The sequence below is a fragment of the Camponotus floridanus genome, unplaced genomic scaffold, assembly GCF_003227725.1.
Source record: "Camponotus floridanus strain SB8 unplaced genomic scaffold, Cflo_v7.5 scaffold14, whole genome shotgun sequence".
NCBI lineage: Eukaryota > Metazoa > Arthropoda > Insecta > Hymenoptera > Formicidae > Camponotus > Camponotus floridanus.
In genome coordinates this window covers 2417067-2441312 of record NW_020229259.1, presented here as the reverse complement: position 1 = coordinate 2441312, position 24246 = coordinate 2417067, and the positions used below count along the sequence as shown (strand labels likewise).

General features: G+C 32.6%; 2 protein-coding genes across 14 annotated transcripts in view; one reads left to right on the top strand and one right to left on the bottom strand.

Moving 5' to 3' along the window:
• Nucleotides 1-1983: 1983 nt before the first annotated feature.
• LOC105256018 (band 4.1-like protein 5) lies at nucleotides 1984-8708 on the top strand. 3 transcript variants are annotated; one of them, XM_025406314.1, is made up of 7 exons: nucleotides 1984-2023; nucleotides 3996-4209; nucleotides 4583-4907; nucleotides 5019-5723; nucleotides 6081-6517; nucleotides 6836-7270; nucleotides 7709-8704. In XM_025406314.1, the coding sequence occupies exons 2-7, from the start codon at nucleotides 4057-4059 to the stop codon at nucleotides 7838-7840; spliced, it is 2187 nt and encodes a 728-aa protein (XP_025262099.1). In that variant the 5' UTR covers nucleotides 1984-2023; nucleotides 3996-4056; the 3' UTR covers nucleotides 7841-8704. The 3 variants fall into 3 exon arrangements, with proteins under 3 accessions (XP_025262099.1, XP_011263932.1, XP_011263931.1); XM_011265629.3 differs by lacking the exon at nucleotides 1984-2023 and having other exon boundaries at nucleotides 3742-4209; XM_011265630.3 differs by lacking the exons at nucleotides 1984-2023; nucleotides 6836-7270 and having other exon boundaries at nucleotides 3740-4209; nucleotides 7709-8708.
• Nucleotides 8709-9815: 1107 nt separating this feature from the next.
• The window catches only part of LOC105256024 (kinase D-interacting substrate of 220 kDa), a 35957-nt gene continuing 21526 nt past the window's right edge, over nucleotides 9816-24246 (bottom strand). For 8 of the 11 annotated variants that reach the window (XM_011265645.3, XM_011265642.3, XM_011265640.3 and 5 more), the window contains 21 exons: nucleotides 20503-20640; nucleotides 20047-20145; nucleotides 19875-19973; nucleotides 19302-19499; nucleotides 19122-19220; nucleotides 18535-18831; nucleotides 17795-18170; nucleotides 17432-17596; nucleotides 16923-17130; nucleotides 16420-16842; nucleotides 16129-16351; nucleotides 15872-16051; nucleotides 15325-15784; nucleotides 15077-15242; nucleotides 14557-15004; nucleotides 14291-14464; nucleotides 14068-14212; nucleotides 13869-13993; nucleotides 13670-13675; nucleotides 13415-13535; nucleotides 9816-11738 (listed from right to left, as the gene is read on the bottom strand). In XM_011265645.3, coding sequence (XP_011263947.1) covers nucleotides 10984-11738; nucleotides 13415-13535; nucleotides 13670-13675; nucleotides 13869-13993; nucleotides 14068-14212; nucleotides 14291-14464; nucleotides 14557-15004; nucleotides 15077-15242; nucleotides 15325-15784; nucleotides 15872-16051; nucleotides 16129-16351; nucleotides 16420-16842; nucleotides 16923-17130; nucleotides 17432-17596; nucleotides 17795-18170; nucleotides 18535-18831; nucleotides 19122-19220; nucleotides 19302-19499; nucleotides 19875-19973; nucleotides 20047-20145; nucleotides 20503-20613 — 4878 coding nt within the window. In that variant the 5' untranslated portion in view covers nucleotides 20614-20640 and the 3' untranslated portion in view covers nucleotides 9816-10983. Of the gene's footprint in view, nucleotides 11739-13414; nucleotides 13536-13669; nucleotides 13676-13868; nucleotides 13994-14067; nucleotides 14213-14290; nucleotides 14465-14556; nucleotides 15005-15076; nucleotides 15243-15324; nucleotides 15785-15871; nucleotides 16052-16128; nucleotides 16352-16419; nucleotides 16843-16922; nucleotides 17131-17431; nucleotides 17597-17794; nucleotides 18171-18534; nucleotides 18832-19121; nucleotides 19221-19301; nucleotides 19500-19874; nucleotides 19974-20046; nucleotides 20146-20502; nucleotides 20641-22725; nucleotides 23166-23872; nucleotides 23895-24246 lie in introns of those variants that run through there. The other 3 variants (XM_011265643.3, XM_011265646.3, XM_025406326.1) reach the window with 3 other exon arrangements.

Here is a 24246-nt window from a genome sequence, read left to right as displayed (position 1 = left end):
AATTATTATTCGTAAAGTTCGATAATCGGAGAATATTGCAAGAAAATTTGTAATTTTTGTCCCTTTCGTTTCAATTTTTATTTGCAATAATGAAAGATCGCGTTTCGATGAATTTATCGTCGCCACAATTGCATTTATTATAAGAGTTAATTATTTGTCATTTGTAATAGTCGAATTATTATATTTCGATTTAATCGCGATCGTACCTTTAAGAAAAGAATTCGATAATACGGAGCGGTCCGTATCGCTACTTTCTCCGTTGGAATGTCGCCGTGCGAATGAGGGGAGGTCGCGCGTATGTAAACAATAGCGCGCTACGTCACAAGGCCAAATGACGTCACAAGATCGAATGACGTGTTAGCTCGCTGCCGAAATATTTAACGCGTACTGTGACGTATGTGAGAATTGTATTTATATACAAGTATATTTTTAAAGTCTCACACACACACACACACACACTCACGTACATTGAGAAAAAAAGTTGTTAACTCGACTAAACCGTTTAACTAAATTATTTTTTTTTTAATTGAAATATCGAAATATTTAAGTTAAATAAATGTCATGTTAGATTTATAATAGTTAAATATTCCAATTAAAAAGATAATAATTTAGTTAAATGGTTTAGTTAAGTTAACAACTTAACAGTGTACACAGTTTAATTATTTATTAAACCTCACGAGATGTATTAATCGTTTAATAATATAAGTATATTTATATCCAAGTATATTATTAAAGTCTCACACACACACGTACATTGAGAAAAAAAAGTTGTTAACTCAACTAAACCGTTTAACTAAATTATTATTTTTTTAATTAAAATATTGAAATATTTAAGTTAAATAAATGTCATGTTAGATTTATAATAGTTAAATATTCCAGTTAAAAAGATAATAATTTAGTTAAATGGTTTAGTTAAGTTAACAACTTTTTTTCTTTTACAATTAGTCTTTTCTCTGTCTACTATTTGATTGTTTTATTACGCTTTTAGAAAGTCAAGTTCTATAATGTAACTTTTAATTTTGTATTTCATATGAAATTATTATTTTAAACATAATAATTTTCTTTCTTTGCATTTCTATCATGAATAGACATTTCCAACCTTTACTAAAAAAACTAAAAATATCCCTCAATTTTTTCTCTCTTCGGACAATTTATTTACATTTATATATAATTCTCTTTATTTCTTTAAAAATGAACATCGAGAACAAGGTACACGAGTATTGTAAATGTCAAAAAATGATCGCGCGAATATTATAGTTGTGAATATATAAAAATAAATGCAATATACTATGAATTTTCTACGTTATATATTGAATCGAAATTGCACAAAAGAGGAAAAGAAGAACAAGCCTATGAATAGATATTTCCATTTTTTACTAAAAAAAAAAAAATTAAAAATATCTCTCAATTTTTTCTCTCTTTCTTCAGGCAAGTCTACATATATGACCAATATGATTAATTGATTCCATCTTTATATATTTATCATTATGTGCTATTAATTAAAGCCGTAAACAATATTTCAGAAATCAAAGTTGTGCGAACGTTGCGCGCAGAAACGAATGCGCAGTGGTTCGGCCGCCATGTTAGCGCGTGACTGCTACGTCATACGCGTCATTGCTACGTCATACGCGTCATACGTGACTCGGAGTCATACGCAGTTACACGGATCGTCGAACGTCCGCATTTTTCGCGTCTTTTAACCGTTTTTAAACGAATATCGCGAGTGAAAGAGCGTCGAAAGTGTCCAAGGATGATCGCGCGACTTTCATAATATGTCAGTGAAAGTGCGCGACAGCCGTTTTCGACAATTCAGTGATAGCGCGATCGCGAAGATGGAGCGAAGTCGCGTCGCATTATTTGCGCCCTTGATGATGATTATCGAATGCGAGCGAATATCGGGAGTGCCGAATAAAGTGTCGCGCGTTCGCGTTGATGATATCGTATGAGTTTGTGTGCATCAAGATCGGAATGGGACGTCCTGAGGCGAGCGAGTGGAGCGGCCTGTGGAACAGCCGGTGAACGAGTGAGTAGATTTGATTTATCATATTTGCGTGACAATTCGTACTCAGTCGACGCTTATACAGCATCGCGATGTCTCGAATTACGTTCGAACAAATCGGCGCCGCATCATAATTCGATGCGATGCCGTGCAATTCAAATAAAGTCGATCGCGTGAAGATGATTAGGCTAGAAGCGATTTCAAATTTATTTCGTAGGGCAGCCTATCTCGTAGGGCTGCCAACTGTTAAACGATAAATTTTTTCGATCTAACCTAACCTGTCAGTGCTTTGGATGTCGAATGTAAACATAAGCGTATGCTGTCTGGATTTTATCATGGTTTCAAAAATAATATTTAATTATTTCATTAGTGTATTACATTTTATTACGTAGTATATTAATCGTATTAAATGTGCGACGTACAGTTTTACACATTTTAATGAGAAGCATATAATATAATTGGTTAGATTAAATTAAAACAAGCTGCTGTGATTCATTTAACGTAATAGGATTAATTTGACGAATTTGCAGCTACTGAAGTTACATGATATTTGTGGACACATTTTTAAAGTAATCATAAGTGTCTTATCTCATCTTGATTATATGAAATTAAAATATAAAATATTTATGTATTCCACATTAACGTTATTCATTACAAGTACTATATTACTTTTCTTATATCTCAATCATATTTCATCGATGAAGCTTTTCATATATTGCAGACAATATGATACTGTGTGTGGAATTTTACACAGGTAATACATGGCACAAAAATAATTTGTTCTCAAGTATTGTGCATATTTCTCAAAAATAAATCAAATTTTTGCTTTCTTTCAAGATTTACAAGCAGTTTTTGCTGTTGAATTAATTCTTTTCCTCTAAACACAGGAGTGTTTAGACCAGGAAATTGTATCGGAATTTTTCCCATGCCAATAATTTGCTCCTTATTTAGGAGCTCTCTCTTTTCACTACTCTTCTTGCTCTACCTCTGCGTCTTCCTGTATTACTGATACTTGTCACACCCTTTCATAATTCATCTTCAGGTCCTATAGAACAAAAGCACAGTGAAATACAAATTATTTTCTACTGTAAATATAAACTATTATCAAAATGCTATATCCATAAAAGTTCTACTTATTACTCGCAAAAAATATAGAGTTTCTCACATTATTTAATAAAGTGACTATTTTTAATAAATGTGAATGACTGACAAGCAATAAATTAAACAATATTAAACAATAATATACCTGAAAAAAATTTCATAATTTTATTAGAGTTAAATTGACAAATTAATTTTAAATACACATTATATGTTAATTACATATAATGATTTAGAGACAATGATATATTTCATTTGCGTTACCATTGTTTACAGATTGAACTTTTTTATCAAATTATTTACAAATCTCTAAATATGTAGCATACGACAAGCCATTTTTAAAATCTATAAAACAACAAAGTTGTTCATAGTTTTCACTCTTTTTTGTCATAGTCTGCTTTTAGGCGATCTTAAAGTCACAAAGTGTGCACTATCTACACTATCGGACGCCATTTTTGCTCCATCTTATCTTATTGAGATCAAAATTGCGGTACTTTGTTAATCTAGTGACTTTATTACGTCTAAATTCTAGACCTCCTCTTCCGTCTTTTTCCACCTCATGTTCACTCTAGATATTTATACGTCTATGGTTCTGGATTTTCGGCTCGCCACCTGGCGATTCAGGTGCGAAAACACCCATTATTTCGATTTAAGTGCGATTTGCTCCGATTCATGGCCGATGTATGAACGGATCCCTCTGTTGAAATCACGCAATTCTCGGCTGTCCTGTACATGTCCTGTATAGTCCTGAAGGAGCGGAGAATGTAGCGGACCGCCGCTGCGATCCTACGAGATTGGGACGACAAGCTTTTAGCAATTGCGTTGCGTTTTCGTGCCGTTGTGTTATCACGATATAGCTGAGTGGGTGGATCACGACGTACGCGCGTCTTATTGGCAGGTCGATGGTATTCAACGATCGTGCGTCCCGCTCCCGCGAACTCGAAGGGTGAAGGGCCGCGATGTTGAGATTCCTGTCGCGACGGAGGGCCCGCGGCGTCAGCGGCCAGACCGCCTCGTCGCAGATCAAAAATCAGAGATTGCCCAGTAACAAGAATGTCGTGCAATGTAGGGTGGTGCTACTGGATGGCACAGATTTACCTATAGAGTTATCAGTAAGTTTGTTTTTTTTCTTTCTTCATTAAGAAAAAAATGAAAAAGAAGCAGATAATGATGCAATTATTCATATTACATTTGTAGATGTGATTGATTCGATAAATCTTTTTTAGCAATCTTTTGTAATGCGAAGGAATATATAAAATTTATTTGTCATGATTAGCACTGAGAATATTAATACATGAAGATTATGTTATCTTTTTTATTTTTCTCTTATATTTGATATTAATTATTTTTAACTTGATATTTTTGCATTTATTTTCATTTGAAATAAACTTATTTATTCCAATATTTATGCCAAATTTGTATATATTTTTTTATATACTATACAATACTATGACGCTTTTATAATTCTGTTGATTTTGTTTACAGAAAAAGGCCTTGGCTAGTGACTTATATGAACAAGTATTTTATAGCTTAGATTTAATAGAGAAAGATTATTTTGGACTGCAATACACAGATAGTAATAATGTTCAACATTGGTTGGATCCAACGAAACCTATTAAGAAACAAGTCAAAATTGGACCGCCGTATACACTTAGACTAAAAGTAAAGTTCTATTCTTCGGAACCAAACACACTGCGTGAGGAGTTGACACGGTATCAATTCTTTTTGCAATTAAAGCAAGATATCTTGGAAGGCAAGCTTCAGTGTCCTCACCAAGTTACAGTTCAGTTAGCTGCTCTGGCTCTTCAATGTGAGTACTTAAACAATATCTTCAAAATTGAAATTAAGCTATTATCATTAGAATGATTATCATATGACAAATGATTATTGTATGTATTAAAAGATAAAATTCTTATTCTAGCTGAACTAGGAGATTACGATCCCACTATGCATAGCGCCGCGACTGTCTCGGAGTTTCGTTTTGTGCCAGGTCAAACAGAACAAATGGAATTGGAGATATTGGAGGAGTACACCAAGTGTAGCGGTCTCACTCCAGCTCAAGCGGAATCTACTTATCTAAGCAAAGCCAAATGGCTGGATATGTATGGCGTCGACATGCACACCGTACTTGGAAAGGATGCCTGCGAGTATTCTTTGGGTTTAACTCCAACCGGAATTCTGGTTTTTGAAGGTACGCAGAAGATAGGGCTTTTCTTTTGGCCAAAAATTGGTCGTTTGGACTTCAAAAAGAAGAAACTGACGCTGGTGGTCGTGGAGGAGGACGACGAGGGCAGAGGCGAGCAGGAGCACACTTTCGTATTTAGACTGGTGAATGAGAAAGCCTGCAAGCATCTGTGGAAATGCGCGGTGGAGCATCACGCTTTCTTCCGTTTGCGTGCGCCGGTCAAGGGTGCCAACGGCCGTCAGAACTTCTTCCGCATGGGTTCGCGTTTTCGTTATAGCGGTAAGACGGAGTTTCAGACAACGCAGCTGAATAGAGCGCGCCGCACTGTGCAATTCGAACGAAGACCGAGTCAAAGGTATGCACGACGACAGAGTCACGTTCTTCGCGAGCGACAGCGTCAACAGCAACAAGTAGAACAACCACAGCCATCACCGCCTCCAGGTAAGATATAACAAAATATATTGTATTATTTATGATACATGTAATTCAAAATCGTATTTTAAAATCTTTTTTGCTTAATTGATTAAGAAAAAGAAATTTTGTGATAAGTTGCAGTTTAAAAATACACAATTCGAAATAAAATCTTTAATTAATTTTAAACGAATTTCACATCGGTAAAATTTTGAAAAATATTCTCTTACATTTAGATATTTAAAATATTTTAGAATTCATAAAAAAACATAATATTCAATTAAATTATAATACAAGAAAAATTATTAATATGTTAAGCAATATCTTAGTAGGACACATCATTTTTGGTTCATTTTTTATAAGGATGAATTTTAAAAATATTTTTAGCCGAGGAAGAATCCTTGCAGCGTCAGCCGAGTCGGTCCAGTACAAAATCCAGTACGGACTCGTCGAGCGTTCAAGGCACGTCGTCACCTTTGGTAGATTCTTTGCTGAAATCTCTCGCTAAAGATCAGCAACCTCTGGAAGCTAGGAACCAAACGACGGTGGTCAGCAGCGATAAGGAGTCAGAGCCTATGAAGACCAGTTTGACAGTTGAAACTATCACCAGTCAAGTGCAGCTAGTGCCTAACAACCAAGTGGGTGGAACATTGTCGTTGCCCCCTCGAACACCGATTCCACCGGAATCTCTAAAGTGTAACATATTAAAAGCAACTCTCGAGCAAGGCAAGAATTCGAATTTGGTTTCCATCACGCCCACAGATGGATCAGGGGCGATCGCGAAGAAGAATCAACATTCGGATGCTGCGACTATCGTTTCCGTGGTAAGCCTTGTCAAACTTTCATCGCATTTTTATAGTTATTTTATAGTTATTTTGTCCCGCTTTATTTTCATGTTATACAAATTACATATAATTATCATGTTTTTTTTCATTTTCTTATTTTATTTCTTTTGAAATTGTATATTTTTCTGTATATTTGTATTCAATATCATATAATACAATTTTCAGTGTTAGAACAGCTTATTAAATGATAATTTTGTTATATTGTTGTTTGTGTCTACACATTTATTCTGTTTGCTTTTTGCCAACTAGCTGCCAGCCATAATATGTATTTGCTTTCTTGCTTTTTCCATCAAATAGGGCGGCGATAAATTAACCCTCTCGGTGAGCGGCGCGACGACAGCGGTAAATAATCCTTCTATAGACGATGCTGTAACTGTAACGCATTTTTCGCTGGACAGTTGGGGACAGATCGAACAAAAGACGACACCGTTAAGTCCGAAAGTGTCGAATCAATCGCAAAATCCTTTCAATCCATTCACTAACGATACTAGCAATGACACGTCTAATGCACACGAAGTAACTTCCGAGGAGGAAGTGAAGCCGGAAGACGATAAGAAAAAGAATACCAATCCATTCATAGACTCGAATCCGTTCTTGGGCATACTCAATCCTTTCAAAGATTTACAGCCAGTTACAACGGAGAAGAAAGTTGAAGTGGATACAGAAAAAGCCGGAGCACGTGTCGTTAAAACTGAAGAAATACAGACAACTACTACAACACTCACACACAAGGTCAGTTATATTTCTTACGCTTGCAAGCTGCTATAGCGTCCCATCTATTACAAAAATGTATCTTGGTTTCACCAAAAAGATTTACTTTTAAAACATACTTAGAAAACTTATTATTGAGCGTTAATTGAAAGAAAAACAAAAACATTTTATTCTAAGCATAACAATAAATATATAGATAGGTAGATCTTATTGGTGAAAATGTGTAATGAGAAGTTGTTCTGTCTTTCATGTAAAAATCATCTTTGTGCGTGCAAAGTATTAAACATTGTGAATTTATTATTTGAAACCTACGTTAAAGTTCTGTCATCGGCATCATTGCAACTGCACAAGCACGACATTTTTAAAAATTAATATATTATGTAATTAAATATTGATAATTACAATTTTAATAATAACAATAATGAGAAAAAATTCTGATTATAAACTTTTTTTCTATAGGATGAAAGTCAAGCGGCATCAGACATTAGTCCCTGGTTGGTCGCGGATCCTTCGCAGAGTCCAACACCTGATCAAACACCAACTAAGCACACAGTCGTCACGAGAAAGACGGTAATTACCACACAGTTATAAAATATTTATTAAGTACAAAGAGGAAATATAATGTTGATGTACAACACGCGAGGAAATAGCACCAACGTGTATATTTACTCTAATCTTCCATGGACTGCCAGCATCTCTTTTACGCGAAACATTTATAGAATGCATAATGTTGATGACATGACGATTAAAATTGAGTACAGAAGAATGAACTACTTATTAAAAAAATACTTTTCGATCCGAAAGGATCCTAAGTTGTACTTAAATATGCAAGAGCAGCATACCATTGGGAAGGCATTAAGTCATTATTATAAATTTCTGTGTCGGTTAATAAGAGTCATTTTATGACGACCACACAAGGATTTGCGTGTCGAAGCAAATATCTATATATCGCACTTCCTAAATATTTCTTAATTCTATAATGTTAAATTAACAAACTTACACATTGATAAAATAAGTGTCCTTATCGCCCCTGCCAATATATTTAAACATATAAACAAGAGGTCTATTCGTTTTAACTATACATGTTTTCTTTCTAAAATTTGATATTTTTTTTCTTCCTATTAAACATTTTCGCGTGTTTCGCTTTAAATGCAAATAGAGTATAGCTAAAACGAACAGACTTACATATTCCATGGAACAACATGTATTGTCCATGTTTGAATCCACGCATTTATAAAGTAGCGTTTTTGTACTACTAATCACTGTGCCTTAAAATTTAATATGAGATGAACAAATATGCGATTATTAGGAAATAACAAAAATCCTGTATTCGCCTTGTGACTGATTAAAAGTATATAAATATTATATACTCATTATGTAATGGCATATAAATTATATAAATAATTTTTATATAAGAGTATATAGATCTGACTAACAATAAGACTTTTTAAAAACAGTTTTATCGATTAGGAGTTATAAATTTTTTATAATTAATCAATTGAAGAAAAAAAATAATATTGATTCTACTTTTTTAAGTGATATTTTTGTCGATAATATATTTATATATAATATACACTAATGACAATAAAACCGATAAACGAATAAAGAATAAATATGAATCATTGCCAGTTTTAAATAAAGCACAACTTGTGCCTCAGTTTGGTAGCTATAATGATATAAATATTCTTTTTTTAATATTCCACATTTATGAAAATAAAATCTAATTTTTATGTATATAGTAGAGTATATTATATTCTCCTGAAATATATGTTTTTTATTTGTTCCTTCTTGATTCATATATTTTTCTCTCATGCCATAATTTTGATACGAATTATAATAGATATATCGCAAAAAAATCTATGTTTATTAAATATAAACATATATACGGAATGTTTCAATTCTCTCTGTATAATGATAGCATTCCATTGCTCCAATAGCGATATAATTGTTGCGTCGAAGTGATATGCAATATGCAATATGCAATATTTAAACAATGCATTTAATTATACTTAATAGCATCATATACTTAATTAGCATTTGAATATTTGTTATAAAGAAAGAAAGAGCAACTGTCCTCTTCAATTGATTCTCTTTTATGTTATGTTTCTGTAAAATTAAAAACTACATAAATCTAAACATTATATTTAATATACAATATTTAACATATGTTTATTGCAACATATCATACTTGAATATGTGTTTTATTAAATTTTATTTAATGTCAAGAAATGTGAGCGGAGATATATATATATATATATATATATATATATATATATGTATATATATATATATATATATACAGGATGTCCCAGTTATCTTCCGTCATCTTTCAAAGACAGATTTCCTGGGATCATCTGAAGACGATTTTTCCTCAACGACAATGTCGAGGCACTAATAATTTTCGAATTACAAGTGATTGGAAATAAGGAGTTTTTTGTAAACTAAGCTTTGTAGAAATAAAATATAAACAAAACTACATTCTTTGATTAATTTTAAATAGAGTTTACTTTAGTTGAATTTTAATTGAAGACTTAATTGTAAAGATATATGATGACAAAAATCGGGAACATGCAAAAAATGATGGCTTTCATTGACATTTTCGCTGAGGAAAAATCGTCTTCAAATGATCCCAGGAATCTGTCTTTAAAAGATGACGGAAGATAACCCTGTATGTATATATACAATAATATACAATTTCAAAGCTAATATATCCATATATACATATATATTTATGCAGTATTGTATTGAGTTGTCGATACCCTGATGTATTCCGTCCTAAAGTGTCCTATACTTAATGTTATGTAATTTTCGCTTTTTAATAAAACAAACATATTATTATAATACATTTTCTGTATTTTTCTCTCTTCTGTGATTATTAGTATATCATCAGTCTCGATAAGAAAAAAAAATACTATTAATGAATAAAAGAGTGCTAAAATGAATACATCTTGATTAAATGCCTACTATAATATTTAAATTGCTTACAAAAAAAATTTTTGAAAGTAAATATAAGCGATATAGGTAAATCGTCATAATGTATATGTTATTTTTGAGACATCTTTCTACATCTATTCAATAGAACTGTATTAGAGATGAACTTCCATAAATTGTACTAAATATAAATACAGTTTAATAGATAATTTAATAGATAATGTGTACTTATTGGTCGTTCGGATTATCTCTTTTTTTTTTAATATTCTCTTTCAATGTTTATTATTTAAATTATCTTTTTGCACTGGCATTACGAATTGACGTAAACCGATTATTGGATTCGGGATTGACACTATATATTGAAAAAAGTTCTTTGTCTTCTCTTTTTAGTACATTTCAGTAATACAAAGAAAAATATTGATAAATATTTGCATTCATAAATGCATTAATATTTTGTACGGAATGTCATTTCATCATCGTACGAGTCTTTTCATTAAATTAAAGATTATTGCACAACAATATGCGCAAAAAGGCATTCGTCAGCTTCACTAAGTGGATGAACACGTTTTTATTTTATTTCTAGAAAAAGTTCTCATATGCTGTCTATTTGCTCTATTTACATGTGTGAAACCGGTATCTTATCTCGATACTTATCATTAAGACATAAGTACATATATCGCATTTATAGGCCTTTTCTATAGACGATAGTCGAAGTCATCTCTTCATCTTCAGACTTTGTACCTCAGTCAAACATGTACTGCGAGTTGTTACACATTAGAGCATATCCGAAACTCGGATGGATATCAGACAGGCGTTTCCGGATTATCCCATTTCACATTGGTATCTTGACGAGGTGGCGATTGCGGATCGTTCGAGGACTCCCGTATTACGAGACTTGCAGTGTCAGAGTAATCTATATCTATACAATGTTCCTTATCCCGCGGTAAACTCCTATTGGATGAAGGTGAACTGCTGTTCTCCGCGCTGTGTTTGAAGACGCTATCCGACTGCGAGTGTGTTGGCGTAGACATTTCAGATACCAGAGGCGTGGACTCGTCGTCACTTTCAATAGGTATCGAAGAAGACTCCGTTGGTACGGTGCTGATCAGGCGGTCCTTGAACTTCGACAGTTTCTCTATACTGGAAGTGGACACCGTTATCACTATTTCATCGTTCAATGTTGAGATCGAACGTCTCTTCTTAGTAGGTACCGACGACGTAGTTTTCAGAGGTATATTGTTTCCCATAAATTTCTCGTCAGTCGATTTGGATCTAAACGCGGGTTTCGGCGACGGTGGTGGAGAGACAAATAGCGAGGATGGTCTGGTGATGCTGATGCTGCTGCTAGTTTTTTTCGGGGGCTTGTGCGAATAGGCGGATTTCGTACTGTGTTGGGACGCGATGCTGCGCTGAGAATTGGTACGTTGAAGAAACACGGTGGAGTCATGCGAGCTATCGTCTGAGCTAGCCGGTTCATCGTTAATCGGCGTCCAGCGAAATAGCGGACTAGCTTGAAGCAGTACATAGTCCGTGTCGTGAGTCGAGTTGGTAACGGGTCCTAAAAACAGAAGCTCATGTCATATTTGTTTCGTATTGTTTAATTATCGTACTATATAATCGATTAGATATTCTCTTTTAAATTTGTTTATGAACCTTTTGCATAGTCATCTACTGCGAGATACTCGATGAAGTTATATCTTTTGAAAAATGGATGAATTCTTTGCGAAATATTTCAAGGAATATGTCAAGCTGTTGATGAAAAAAAAAATATTTATTTTAATTCCAACTTAATTCTTTTTAATTTTAATCTTCAATCTTTGAAGTAGCGCTTCGATTACAATTGAGAATGCGATTGAAGGCCTAAATATGAACTGCAAAGAAAATGTCAGATATGGAGAGTTTGCAAAAAGATTTTATTGCCACTTCCTCTTGTAGTAACATAATACTGCTCATATAACATAATGCTAGCAATCTAATACTAATATTCGTAGTGTGTATTCATAGTACAGGAAGTATAACGTGGACCGGAATAATATGGACGCAATATGTATATATATATATACATATAAATATATATATATATATATATTTAATTATCGCCCAAATGAACGGTTATCTTACACATATAATTGTTTTAAAAATATATCATTATAACTCGTACTTCACGATTAGCATAAACATTTTTTACAAGAAATATTTGTTCTGTCAATAGTAAAATAACGCGTAATTTATCACAGTCTTTATGAAGGAATTATTCACTGAAAATACAGAAAACATAATTTTAAAAGTCGACATTTTTGACATTTTTACTTTTTTTTTTATATCATATGCATACAAATGCAATGGCTTTTTCTTAGAATGATCAAATGCATTGGATGCTTAACACTGCACAATTTTAAAGTTTTTCATGTATAATGCAATTCTCCGGTTCTTTTTTTATGTGGCATTGATATACATCAACATTAAATTAAACTTATAAAATGAATATATTATATTACGCTAATCCTACAAGTACGCATACAATAATGATTCTATTTCTATCGTTAAATAGCCTCCACATTTTGGATACCTTTGTCGCACGATATGTATAACTACCTGTTTTTTCATATTGGCACATGAAAATTTTATATTTTTTTCAGAAAGGATAATTTCTTTCATTCATGCTTTAAATGAAAGAGATTATCTGTTGTAAATAAAAATGATAGTCTCTCTTCGCTAACTTACAATTAGGAAATCTTACATTATATTTTTATAATCGTCATCTTTTTATTTGAATTGCCTATATATATATATATATATATATATATAGGTATTTTATCAGTAATACTGTCAGGTAATCTATTTTATCAGAATACATATATATATATATATATATATATATATATATATATATATAATGTACAAATAAGGTTGTAAAATGAGACAAAAAATTATTCTTTTTCTTCTTTTTAACATCATAAATTGGCAAGCACCATTCTCGAATGCAATGATAACGTTGCAACGATAAGTCGTTGTATTTTTCGATGTACAAGTTATACCGAAAAATATTCTTTTCTGCAATATTATACAACGCGAGCGATTTATTAGGCAAATATATACATCGTCACTATGTCCTAATCTCAAACTCAGACTAATAGTTAGCACCATATTCAATAGAGGTGTCACTGTTTTGATCAGATTGCGGTGGTTCTTGCACTATGACGACAGGCAGTGTATGTAGGGAAGTAGGCTCACCTGAAGAAAGTGAGTCTGTCGTTGGTGCCACTGTTGATGGTGGCACATCTAATACATCTTCGCAAGCTTCTTCGTTCAAGGTCTGCAGTGCTCCACATATCATTTGCTCTTCTAACGTTACCTGAAATATGCATACACATTTTAAAACAGATATTTTAAAATATCATATCTTGTATATGTACTAGATGAATATTAAAATAAAATTACTAAAATTTACAAAAATTATCTTTCTTAAAATAATTTAGCAACTCTTACCTGGAACTAATATACCGAAGACGAATGTGAGTAAACAAGAGAATTACGTATTAAATTTTACAAAATATACATATTAATTATAATATAAAAATTATCATTAATTTATTTATAAACCAACGTATATAAATACATATATTATTAATATAATAGTTTGTTATTTTTTTTCTTAATAGACTTTATAACTTTGTTTGAGGCATACCTGTTTTTCCATGATCGATTGTTTATTTTGATCACGGCGGGGCGGTCCGTCTGTTCTTGATGTTCCTTTCTCTTTCTCTATGTGAGCAGGCATACGCATCGAATTATTTTCACGCAAAGCGTGATCTATAATAAGTAAGATTGAATTATTGATTGATTACCAAATAAGAAACAAGTAGAGAAATGAATGTCGAGCACACCTTTCCGTGAAACTTGTTCAGATCCTACAGTAAATCGCACGCTTCGAGGACCCTCCTCGTATGTGAAGGATGAAAGTTCCATTTCTCTTAGTGACACAATTACCATACGAAATAATTCCCAATCCCCAAAAGTCATCTTAAACACCTAGAAAAACATAAGTACATTTGTAAAATTTTCTCTCTTTCTTTGAAGTATAAAGAAATAGTGTTACAAAAAAATTACTTTTTTTAGTTCTTGCAAATCGCAATGTAATAAAACTCGGCCGTTGATGTTATTCTCTTTGACAACTTGTTTATATATTGATGTTTGAGTCGTGTCAAGACTATCGATCTTGTCGATCAACTCACAAATCCCATTCACTGATAAGGATGAGAGTTTTATCTCCAAAATTTCAGGCTATGAATAAAGACAAAGTAATAAAACAATATTTTCTCAATCGTAAGAAATAGGACTATAATTAATAATTGTACAATTAATTAATTGCATACCGGTAATGTAGTTGTTACCGAAAGCGGTTTCGGCGTTGGTTCCATGGGTGGCATTTGTACCCAAGTTGATGGATTCCATTCGAAGCTTGGTTGATAACCCCATGATGGCGTGGGTGGTACAGATCCCTGCACACTCGATTGTTTGACAAGTTTCATATGCCGATTCATCGTCATGCCTTTTTGCGGAACCCATTGCTCAGCTGGAGCACCATGCCAGATACCAGTTTGTTTATAAAGATTCGCGTCTTCCTCGATGCTTTGTTGTTCCTCTTTTATCCTCTTTTTGATATAAGGGTCTAGGTTAATAGTGAACGGCAAGAATATTTTCATATCGCTGATAAGCAAACTGGCTCGATGAAAAGTAAGGAAAACGTCTAGCTTGCGTTCATCCCTATCTATCTCGAGAAGTGGTTGCACTTCTTTTAACACCGGAATTTGCGGTCGCACTCTACAAATAAATAAGACATAGTAATATACAAAAAAAAAGAGAAGAAAAGGAAAAGTATAAATTCATCCATACTTATCGTAAAGACTTTTTAGTGACATATTATCATCTAGGGTCTCCTCGTACATATCATAATGAAGAATAAGCCAAGATGTTCGGAAAGGCCATTGTTCGGTAATATTGATCCAACTAGCTAGATGATACCAGTTGAAATCAATTTGGAATGCTTTAAGTAATCGCCCTAGAAAAGAAAGAAAAGCATAAAGGTAGTATATATACATGAAATAATCACGTAGATGTTGCGCAACTCAATGCAATATTACCAGTAACATAAACGACATTCATCAATCTTCTCATACTACGTGGATTTACGTCGCTGAAGTAATCGTCAGTAAGCAGCATTTTGTTAAGATCCTGTGCACCGCCTAACCGATTTAGATTACTACCGATACTACTAGCAATCGATTCACTCAATCGTAATTTTCTGCTGCCTTTCCTAGTCTGAGGTTTCAATTTTTCGTTGCTATTCATTACCGCGGATTCCGAACTAAGTCTCCTATTGGATACCGAATGATGCATAGTGCTAGTCGCGGTATAATTGACGCTTTCCTCAGCCTCCGACCACACCGTCTTTTTACAGTATTGAGCAGTCTGTTGCGCGACCTTGACCTTACGTAAGCCGCTGTTTTGCAAGTAAAACGGTAAATGCACTATATTTCGCAAATAATCGTGACCACCAATATTCGATTCCGAGAATAATCTTCTGCTATTTACCTCTACTGCCTACATCGAAGAATAATTTTTATTATTATCGAATCATTTTTATTATTATCGAAGTCTTAAAGATAACATAATTTTCTAGCTGCTTACCTTAGCTATAATATGTGGGTCAATCGCTAAGATTACAACAAAGGGATATCCGTTATCGCTAAATAAGGCTTGTATAGCGTCCAAAACTAGTAAAACTTTATCTTGTTCACAACTGTCCAGACCATCCACTATTATAACTAGTCTACTTTGTTGAGCCTTGAAACTATCCAAGCACTTGATCTATTTAAAGATTATGATTAAAGATTACATTGCTAATTCTAATAATTCTAATTATCATCAACAAACAGGTAATTTACCATTTCCGTCATTAAATTGACTTCACTTTTTAATGTTTGAATAAATCCTTCGCTTTTTAGAATCTCTAGTTTTGAGATGCTACGTTGAAGATGTCTCCTCTGTGAGAAAACTAATGCTTTTAACATTCTGCTCCATGTATAGAGATTCGCTATTATACTGACGGCCAAAATCAAGCCAATCGTGATCATGATGATATGAGCAGTGGCTCGATCTATCCTGGACCTAAATGCAATTTAATATGTAAGATTGTGTATATATTCATTTAAAACATTGAATACATGATTACTCACTCGTTGTTCGATATGTCTAATAAATATACCGTGAGCACGGAAAGACCGATGAGCAGGCTGCAAAAACAGAATTCGAATATGATTATATATGGCAAGCAACATAGATGCCTCCATTTCCACTTGGTCGTCGATTTATCCGGTTTCGGCCGAAACGCTCTGTATAACCTGGTTGAAAACGAACCAAAATCGTTCTCAATTGAGTCGTAAAGCGAACTGATCATTTGGACTATTGCGTTCTCGCCGGCGGCAGTTGTTCCTACGCGAGTTTGATCAGTGAAATAAAATTTAATCGGTTGCACGGCTATACTATCATTACTCTGACCGGCTGGTGGATGACAAAAGATGATTTGTAATAGTAGTTTTAGCGCGTTTAGTTTTATGGTGAGTGCCACTGTTAGATTATATGGCCAGTACCAATCGTATCTGTAATTAAAATGTCGTTTCTGATGAGGATATCAAATGAAAAATTATATCTTTTGCTTTTTTTTCCGCATAAATCTTACCTCTTATAAGCATGCCAAACAAGTAGCAGAAATATATAAACGACAACTAATAAACTTATCCCGCACGATAAACCGATGACCCATGATTGTAATGTGAGACCTATGATAAGACCCACTACTAAGGATATGTGGGCTACTACTAGAAAGAGCAAGAAAGAAAACTGGAATACTGGATCTATCCATTGTCGTGCAAAGTTTTTCATTTCCTCTGTAAAGAATAATCGTTATTGTTAATTTTGTAAAAAAGTTTCTCACATAAATTGAATATGTAAACTACAGTCATGTATTCTAATATTCAAACATAGAAATTTAATTTTTATTTGCTACACAAAATATATAAATATAATGTTAAAAAATAGAGATTATGGCCTTTTATTAAATTAATATTTTATTTTATATTAAATTATAATTTTTAAATATTTTTGTAAAAGAAAATTTACTCCAAATTTACATTAAAAATATTAGTTTTAGAACGAATACTTCTGAGATAGAACTTTATTTGACGATACCTTTCAGTTTGTTTAATAGAAATGACTTTCCAGAACCCCATTTTGCATAAAGACCGACAGTCATCGGTGTAGAAAGTGATGGTTCACTGAGAATATCTGCCAGCGCGCTGCTATACAAGTCGTAACCAAGCATATTCTCATTATCCTCGTTAGTATTTAAACGTCCTATAATATATTATTATAAATTATTTTATAAATAACATTATAAATATTATTCTATAATATATTATAAATTGTTTTATAAATAACGTCAGAAAATTAAACATGTCTCCTTCAATGTATGTGTCCTTCAATGTATGTATGTCTCCTTCATTGTTTGTATCAATGGAGAAATAATGGCATGCGATCTAATTTAAAACTTACGAGCGCCAAATATCTGTCCAAGAATCGTCTTGGGATGATTGACGTCGATGTTGTAAGGTGTCTCGCCTTGTCTATTCGGACGGTATAATAATTGGCTATTCTTTGGATTCCTCAGTAGTATTTCGACGATCGCTTTCGATCGTGCTCGCATCGCCACATGTAGTACAGTGTCGCCCTTCTTGTCCGCAGCCGAGACCTTGGCTTTTTTGTCTAAAAGCAATTGCACGATTTCGGCGTTACGCGACCTCACCGCCCTTAATAAAGGTGTGTCGCCATCTTTCGTAGCAATCTCCAGGTCTGGGTTAGCATTTAGTAATAATTTGAGTATCGGTACATTGCCTTTCTCTACTGCTATGTAAGTTGCGGTTTTTTTATCCTAAAATATATACGGACGGGATAGTTAGTTAGATTTTAAACCAAACTTCTTTTTTAGCTAACCACGGGAAAATCACGTGCGAACCTAACTCGAAGTGGCTTACGGGTACCATGAAACTGAATTTGTGTGTAAGATTGTTATTATCTTTTTAAAGCGTCCATTGTACTGTGATTCTTGATATCGATTATTTTATAAAGCTTTGCATTTTCCGTTCGATGTGAGTAATGATCCGCTTTTATTATGTATAAGAATAAGAAATAATTGGGAATCGCAATATTCGATGTGTGTATGGAAAAATATAATGTCTGCTTCTTCAAATCGATCTTCGAGGGAGATACGCGGATTAAAAAGAGTGAAGTCTTACCTTCCCGGCAATATCGACGTCCGCGTATTTCTTTAGCAACGATTCCACTACACTTCGATGACCACCCTTAACGGCATGGATTAAATTCGTATCGCCGGCTCGATCTTGAATATTAACATAAGCGCCGGCATTTAGAAGAGCGCTAGTTATTTCGTGGTGACCTTCTCGGCAAGCTATCGCTAGGGCAGTGCAACCGTCCTTGTCTAGAGCGTTCACATTGGGTTTATGCTCCAATAGTAACAATACTACCTCCACATGGTTTCCGAGAGTTGCTACGAGCAGGGCGGTCCACGAGTACTACGAATAAAATTATTCAAAGAAACATATATCAGTCAGAAAAATATTAAAGCAGAGAGCTTTTGGAAATGTATATTATATCTCATAATCTTATTATGGTATAAGATTCTATTCTGATAAATGTCCTGATCTATATAAATAAAAAAGAAATCTATGAGATAAGAAGATTGTCTTATATATATGTGTGTGTGTGTGTGTGTGTGTGTGTGTGTGTGTGTGTGTGTTAACGTCAAAATATAGAATCAATTGTTCATTGTTTCAAAATTGTAGTATTTTTTTAAATTTCTTACCATGCCTGCTGTATCGACATTGGCCCCAGCCTTGAGAAGCATATCAACTATTTCTACGTTTCCTTTGCGCGAAGCCCATATAAGTGCCGTGGTGCCATACTAAAAAACAATAAAGACAGGTCATTTCTTGAAAGTAAACTCGATAGCCATCGATTTGCGATACGCTTGCCTAACGATTACCTTGTCGCCGACATTGACCTTCGCTCCATGAGCAATGAGATCTCTTATTATATCGGAATAACCCCTGCCAGCGGCCCATAATAATGCGGGAATATGATAATTTCCATGGGCGTTGACGTCAGCTCCACGCGCTAGTAGCATTGTCACCGTCGCCGACTTGTTCTTGTACGTCGCCCACATAAGCGCCGTCCAGCCACCCTATAATAAGATAGACCTTGATCCTTTAAATATTCTCATTTATATGTAGAAATATCACTTATTATGTAAAAACATTTATATGATTATTATTCCATTAAATTTTACTTTTCTTTTATTGAAGAAAAATGCAAATTAATTTCTAAGAGTCGGAAAAGAATATATACATAATCACGTTAAAATTATGTATAATGTTATATAAAAATTTTAATATAAATAAATATGGATAAAAATATAATCTTTTTAATCATAAAATAAAAAGAGACTTGGTTTTAATTTATTTGATGTAAAATAGAACTAGTTCTTGTCGGGTTTTCAATTATAAATCTATATTAATGGCACTAGGCCAGGTTAACAAGATATACAATTTCCTCTGACCATGTCTCGATGTTCCAGGTCGGCGCCATGCTCCAACAACTCGAGGCAGACCTCAGTGTGGCCTTCCTTCGCCGCGCATAGCAATGCCGACCAATCATCCTGAAAGAGTAATGTAGAAAATTTGTATATTAGAATTTTAATCTATTCTGAATTAATTTAAGTTTCTACGAACCGCGTCTTCAGCATTGACGTCCGCTCCATGATTGATGAGTTCTCGAACGAAGTGTAGTTTCCCTTTAGTTGCTGCAAAGATGAGGGCAGTACTACTATTCTGTAATAAAAAAATAATTTGTCAAAAAATTCATAGATTCACGAGAAAGAAAATATGATAAATATGAATAATATAATAAATATGAAAAAAAATTTTTTTCATGATTGTTATTCATTCGCGATTTGATGTATCAAAGGAGTTATCAAATATAAATATATATCGTTTATATTATTCTTTCTTTATAATTTTTTATGTGATAAAAAGATTTTCAACATCTATTTACATTTTATTTAGATTTACGTATATTTTATGTAATTTTTTTTTATATAATTTGATTATTTTGGAATTTCTGGTAAAAAAAAGAATGAAATTAAGTTCTCGATTTTTCTCGAGAATCTTTTTGTTAAAACAATCTACCTCATCTCTGTCGTCGATCTGCACTCGTTTGTTCTCGAGAAAACTCTGCAGTCCGACGAGATTATCATCTTCAATGTAGCTCGTAAGTGATCGATAACAAAGCGATACCATCGATATCGAGTCAGTCCGATGCAATGTCTGTGAAAATAACAAAAAAATTCATTGTTAGATTTTAATTAACCGCATCTTTGATTCTTATCGTTGTTATTAAAAGACAAAACTTTATTGTTGTTATTAAAACAAAACTTTCATGGATAAGATTAGATAAATTGAATTACTATTCGCAAAAGTCACATATGCAAATTACAAATTGCATTATTCTGTTCTAAAACTTAACACAAATAATATTGCACAAGTATTGTTATTTAGATGTAATCTTTTACAGTCATATTGTAGCTAAAAGTTTTATATATGATAATCTGCATTGATAATCTAAATATCTAATTAAAGTAAGTAAAATAATTTTTATAAAAACTTGTTATCTTTTCGATGTGTATTTATAATTAATCTTTTAATCTGGAATTTTTATTCAATTATTTCTCTTTGCAATGCTGAGACTCTTTTAAATTAGACATTTAATATTATTATAATGTAATAATATTACTAAAAATATATGCTGACAATGAATATATAAAATAGCTAATGTTTAATAATAATATTCAAAGAAATTTTTTTAAATTTATTTATTAAATCTCTCTTCTTCGCATTAATTAATCAAAAAGTCTCAATTACACATGCAGAATTACTGTAATCCATATAATGTCTTATCAAATATTCGATGTAAATTGTACAACCATAAATTATAGAGCTTTCGAGATATCAAGATATATGAGTAGCCAAGCAAGCATCAATTACCGTTATAGGGCAATCTTGTGACATTAGTATTAATCTCAAGTGATGAACTGTAAATAAACCAAGAAATCCGCCTCCTAAGATCACTGAAGTTTGAGTTATTACAGATCTTATATTGCACACTTTCTAATTAAAACTTGTGCCTTTAAAGTATTCAGGTTCTCAATTCCAAAATAAAATATAATATTTTTTCGATTAGATTTCAAATAAAACAGAAATCAAACCATCACACAATTGAGTTTCTTCTCTTTTGTCGAAAAATATTAGACTTTTGTAATAATAATAATATTGTATTATATAGAATACGAAATTATAGTAAATTGTAAAGAACATTGACCATAATTGTTTTTATTTAGTTGCAATTTTTGAGCGCTCGTGCTCTGTCAAGAACAAAAATGGAAAACGCTGCTTGCTTCTTGACATTTCAGAATGGAATCTGGGTCAATAATACTAAATACGTAGATGATAAGGGACAATCACGTGTATGGCGAAGAGTTATAGTGTTAATTGTAGACTATAGATGCAAAACCAAGTAAAGGCTGTCACAGTTCAATTTTTAATATTTTTACTATGCAATGTGTAAATAAATATATTTTATTATTTGCTACTTTTTATTAGTAATTATTTTCATGCTTTTTCTATATTTATTTCTAATATGTTTCTCTATCATTTTTTAGCAATTACATAATTTTTTTGTATGCCATTCTATAAGTATGTTAATGATTTAAATAATTTACGCGTTAAGATAGCATTTATGCAGTAAAATTTGATTTTATAATCAACTCTATTATAATGCTTCTCTAAGATTGAACTTTGTTTTACCATTGTATTTACCAGACAATCTAGAACATATAGACGTTAATATCGTACAATCAAAATACATTATTAAGCATCGAATAGCACAGTTAGAAGAGATATAATTTTATAACAAATATCGCATATACTTCTATTAGAAGATGTTGTAAAAGCAGTTAATGACATTTCGCCTTAATGTGAATTATCGATGGTCTAGAACCTAATGCGCGTCTTGACATTTATGATATATATAGGGATAATGCTATGAGATTATACCCTCTTTGACATGTAAATCGTTTTCTATCACTTGCAACAATAGACGATAATAGTAATAATTATTGATCACTTTTTCTCCTACAGCATATTAAAATTCCAAATTCTATTGTGACATTTAATGTAGGAATATTTACAATGATTAGTTAATTTAATTACATATATTTAGTCGTCCGGTATAAACTAATATATGCATTATTCTATTAATACTTGATGTGTTAGATTTAAAAAATAAATAAATATCTAGTTAAAGAAAATAGGACTGATAGTTTGCGATGCACACAAATATATAAATCCGCGTACCCTTTTCTCTTGTGACGTGAAGTAAAGATTCTAAAACGTATTCTCGCATGAATCTTCGTATATCTTTGGATTATTCCGAAGAAAAATCTCTTTTTGATGCTTTGGAGAATCCCTTATGCTTTCGGGAAATACGGCACCATTCTTCGTTTACTACGGTCCAATCTCTACTGAGTAAAAATTCGATGTTGCAGCGTGCAAAATACATCCACACATACATCACACACGGTTAGAAGTGCATTAGATCAGCTCTACTTCATGCGGTCGACTTTGTCACTTTATTGAAATCATTGACGTAGTATGGCTTGTACACATATCATAGAACGATGTGTGCTTTGCATCAGGAAGAGCGTCACTGTATTTAATTCGCAAACATCGGCGGATATAACGCGAGCATCAGCTGTAAAGATCGATGACAGAACCGAGTCAGACAAAATTCCATTATATATGTACGCACGTGCCAATTGGCCTTCGTAAGTGTTTCCAGAATTTTCTAAATATATAGTAAGAACTGGAAATGTGTTTTTTCGAATTAAATTTTCGATGAAATTAATCTACGATACGTAAAAAATTTAGCAAATTATCTACCAATCGAGTTACGAGAAATACGTCATTTAATTAAAGTAATAATAAAAATATAGAATTATAAACACAATTAAAAGAGTTCCTAAAGTATCTAGTCACACAAAATTTCGAATATTTTTAGACTTTTTACAATATTTCTAGAAATTAAAATTTTGTTACTTAAATTTATCTCAATATTTCCTAAACGAAATCGTCCAATCGGTAGTGATAAAATAACAGACAGCTGATATCTAAAATAATTAGCAAATTATTGACCGTGATATGAAATGACTCTTATTCACGGATGAAATTTATTCTCTGGCTATAAATGCTTAAGCAATTCCGATAAGATAAAAGCTCAAGTTACGTCATACAACGCTATTGTCGTCAATCTTCATTGTAATTGCAGTAATTAAAATTAATTATTTTTATCTGCAATAATGTTTACCTGAGAGTATCGTCATCGAATAGTTTTCGATTCGAATAGTGTCGAGCTTAATCAGACATGTCAATTTAAAGCGTGAATTATTTTAAGCGGAATGTATATACGGATTAATTGAATCTATAGTGTTATAAAGACACTCACATCAATGTCTGGCCAACGTGACATGTGATTTCCATTGCTGTGGTGGCTTCACTATATTCAATAAAATCACTATTAACAGTTTTAATTCTTTTGTTTAATGTATTAACACAATCTAGTTATTCTGAACCATTCCTACAAACATTAATAAATTAACTAATCAATTTAACAATTAATTATATAAAGCATCGAGCTATAAAATGAAAGTAAATTCATATAATTTGTGTGTTACTATCATATTTAAAATGAATCTTAAAATTATTAGTATCCATTCTTGCTATTTATTTATTAATAACGTTATGTTATTACTCATTGTTAGCACACCTTTCCAATCTAAGAAACAAGATATTTTATATCAAGCTTATTTGGCTCAAATT